Source organism: Ctenopharyngodon idella, chromosome 10 (genome assembly GCF_019924925.1).
Source record: "Ctenopharyngodon idella isolate HZGC_01 chromosome 10, HZGC01, whole genome shotgun sequence".
Classification (NCBI taxonomy): domain Eukaryota; kingdom Metazoa; phylum Chordata; class Actinopteri; order Cypriniformes; family Xenocyprididae; genus Ctenopharyngodon; species Ctenopharyngodon idella.
The window spans coordinates 41,415,210-41,417,749 of NC_067229.1; the positions used below are offsets into that span (position 1 = coordinate 41,415,210).

Genomic DNA, 2,540 nt, shown 5'->3' on the forward strand with positions numbered 1-2,540 from the left:
AGCATTTCTAAAACATCTGTTATATTTAAAGCAAAATTGTTTTTGTTTTTTTCATTTGACTTATTGTTAAGCTTAAATCACTGTATGAAAATGTGAATAATATTTTTAAGGCTTTATTACTTAAAATGTTCACTGAATTTTTTTATATGTTGTTATCAAACAAAGGAAGCAATCACAAAGCAGCTCTGCTAGGTTTCAACCCTGAGGTTTTAAACATATTTGGCCTGTTTACAACACAGTTTCTGTTACAACATCAAACATACAAAATCAATCAACTCTGTTAAATTAGATATTTGTTAAGTGATCACAGCTGATTAGGTTCAAACCTGTCATTTTTGTTTTGAATTTCTCCTACTACATTTCATTCTTTTTGTAGTGTTCACCTTCCTTCGTTCATGCAGTTCTTTAATGGATTGCATGACTTCCTCTGTCTTTAGAGTGTATATGATGGGATTCAGCATAGGTGGTATTGTCTGCGTCAGGGAATTGTTAATTAACCGGATGTTCGGATGGATAGGTGTTGTTAAGGATGCAATATTATTAATTAAAAATGGGATATAACCAATTGCCACCAACATGAAATGTGAGGTGCAGGTTTTCATGGCTTTGATCCGTTCAGCACCATGAGCAATCTTAAGCAAAGCCAGACCGATGCAGAAATATGAGATGAAGATCAGCATCAGCGGTGCGCAAATCAGGAGACCAAAATTAATTTTTACTATCATAATATTTATAGAATTATCATTACAAGCTAGTCTATAGATAATGCCATGATCACAAAAATAACTATCAATCACATTCGATCTACAAAAAGAGAGTAAATTCACCAAACCTACAAGTACAGAAAAATATATCACAGAAAAAATCCACATTACGCCTAAGATCAGAAACATTGTTTTTCTTGTTACAATGGCATGATACCGTAGAGGAAAACAAATAGCAACCAGTCTGTCATAAGCCAAGACAAGTAGTGTCAAAGACTCCATGTTCATGAAATGATATACAAAAAATGAATTTTCCAAGCACCCTTCATATGAAATCTCATGGTGCTCAAATAAAAACGTGTCTATGACTTTTGGAATCAAAGCCGAGCTTTCACACAGATCAATAAGGGCCAGATGGAAAACAGCAATGTATTTGGCAGTGTGAAGTCTACGGGCCAAATAAATGATATACATGATAAATGAATTCCCAAAAACAGTCACAACATACACCAAAGACAAGAACACATAGTAGTATTTTGCATGTGGCATATTAGAAAAGCCACTGATGAAAAATGTTGCAGGACGAACAAAGGTCACATTTGCAGAGGAGTTTGACTGCGTGGAGCTCATGATAGCTGTTGTCTGACTTTTTGTGACCTGTGATGAAGAACTGTTATAGAAATACACTCAACAGAGAATATTCAAATAATGATTTCCAGTCGCAGTGCATTTATAGACAAAACTGTTTGGATGTTCTTTGATATAACCCCATTTATCTACTATTAAAAAGTAATAGTAGTAAAGTAAAAAGGTTTAGAGAGAAAAGAGAAGAAACATATGGTTTATACTCTACCTTCTACTAAGCTGCCAGAATCTCATTATTCTACCAGCTATCGGATACATTTATAATAGATCACTGTCTTGATCTTGGGACTTTAGTTGATGGAGCAACGCTTCTCCCTATAGACTCGAGCAAGAAGGGGCAGGAGTAATGCAACAGTGCCACTGTCCAGAAAGCTCCTCTTTTTTTGCCTCAAATAATGCCACAATTAAAGCCCCCACAAACGAACTTCTCATAACAGAACATCTCATTATTTCACATTTCAGTTACTGTTTTATATTTATATTTATACATTTATAAAATAGGCCTAATTGCGTTTCATGTAAGATTTCAATGAAGTAGAACTGATCTTAAAACTAAATGCAAGGTCATGTCATGTTCTGTTTTGGTTCGTTTTCACTGTTCTGGCTGTTGAACCCCACATTACACTGTTCTGTAATACGGGGTTCAATATTTAATCAAAAGCATCAGACCTGATGAATCCCCCAAACAGAAACGCCCTGCCCATATATTGATGTTTGCTAAGAAACAAACAAACAAAAACAGAAGTGTTTTCTTAGACAGTGGCACTAGCTTTGCACATGCTTGCATTGATTCAAGATAGAATAAAATGATAGCATTGTGGTAGATTTTGAGAAGGTAGCGTAAACCATATTCTTCTCTTTCTCTCTAATACTTTACTGCAATGGCTCATTTTATTATTTATTTTTATATATTTATTTTAAAAAAGTTATTAAAGTGTTTGAATAAACCATCTGTTTTTCTAAATTATTAAAAAGTACATGCATCTTGCTTTAATAATATTTATTAGGAATTTTATGATTAAAGTTCCAACAACATTTCTTGAAGTGCAAGTGACATGAACGTGAGCAAGAATATCATACTTTACACATTGCCCACATATTGCATCTATTACTCAATGCTTGCAGAGCACCTTGACTTCTTTCCTTTAGAGATGAAGGCAGATGAGGATGGACAATTAAAAAAAAAAAAAA

At 33.9% G+C, this 2,540-nt stretch overlaps 1 protein-coding gene across 1 annotated transcript; it reads right to left on the bottom strand.

Annotated features, from left to right (window-relative positions):
• Nucleotides 1-329: 329 nt before the first annotated feature.
• On the bottom strand, nt 330-1,334 carry LOC127521833 (olfactory receptor 51E2-like). Its single transcript, XM_051911279.1, has one exon. The coding sequence runs from the start codon at nt 1,332-1,334 to the stop codon at nt 330-332; it is 1,005 nt and encodes a 334-aa protein (XP_051767239.1).
• Between the last annotated feature and the right edge of the window lie 1,206 nt (nt 1,335-2,540).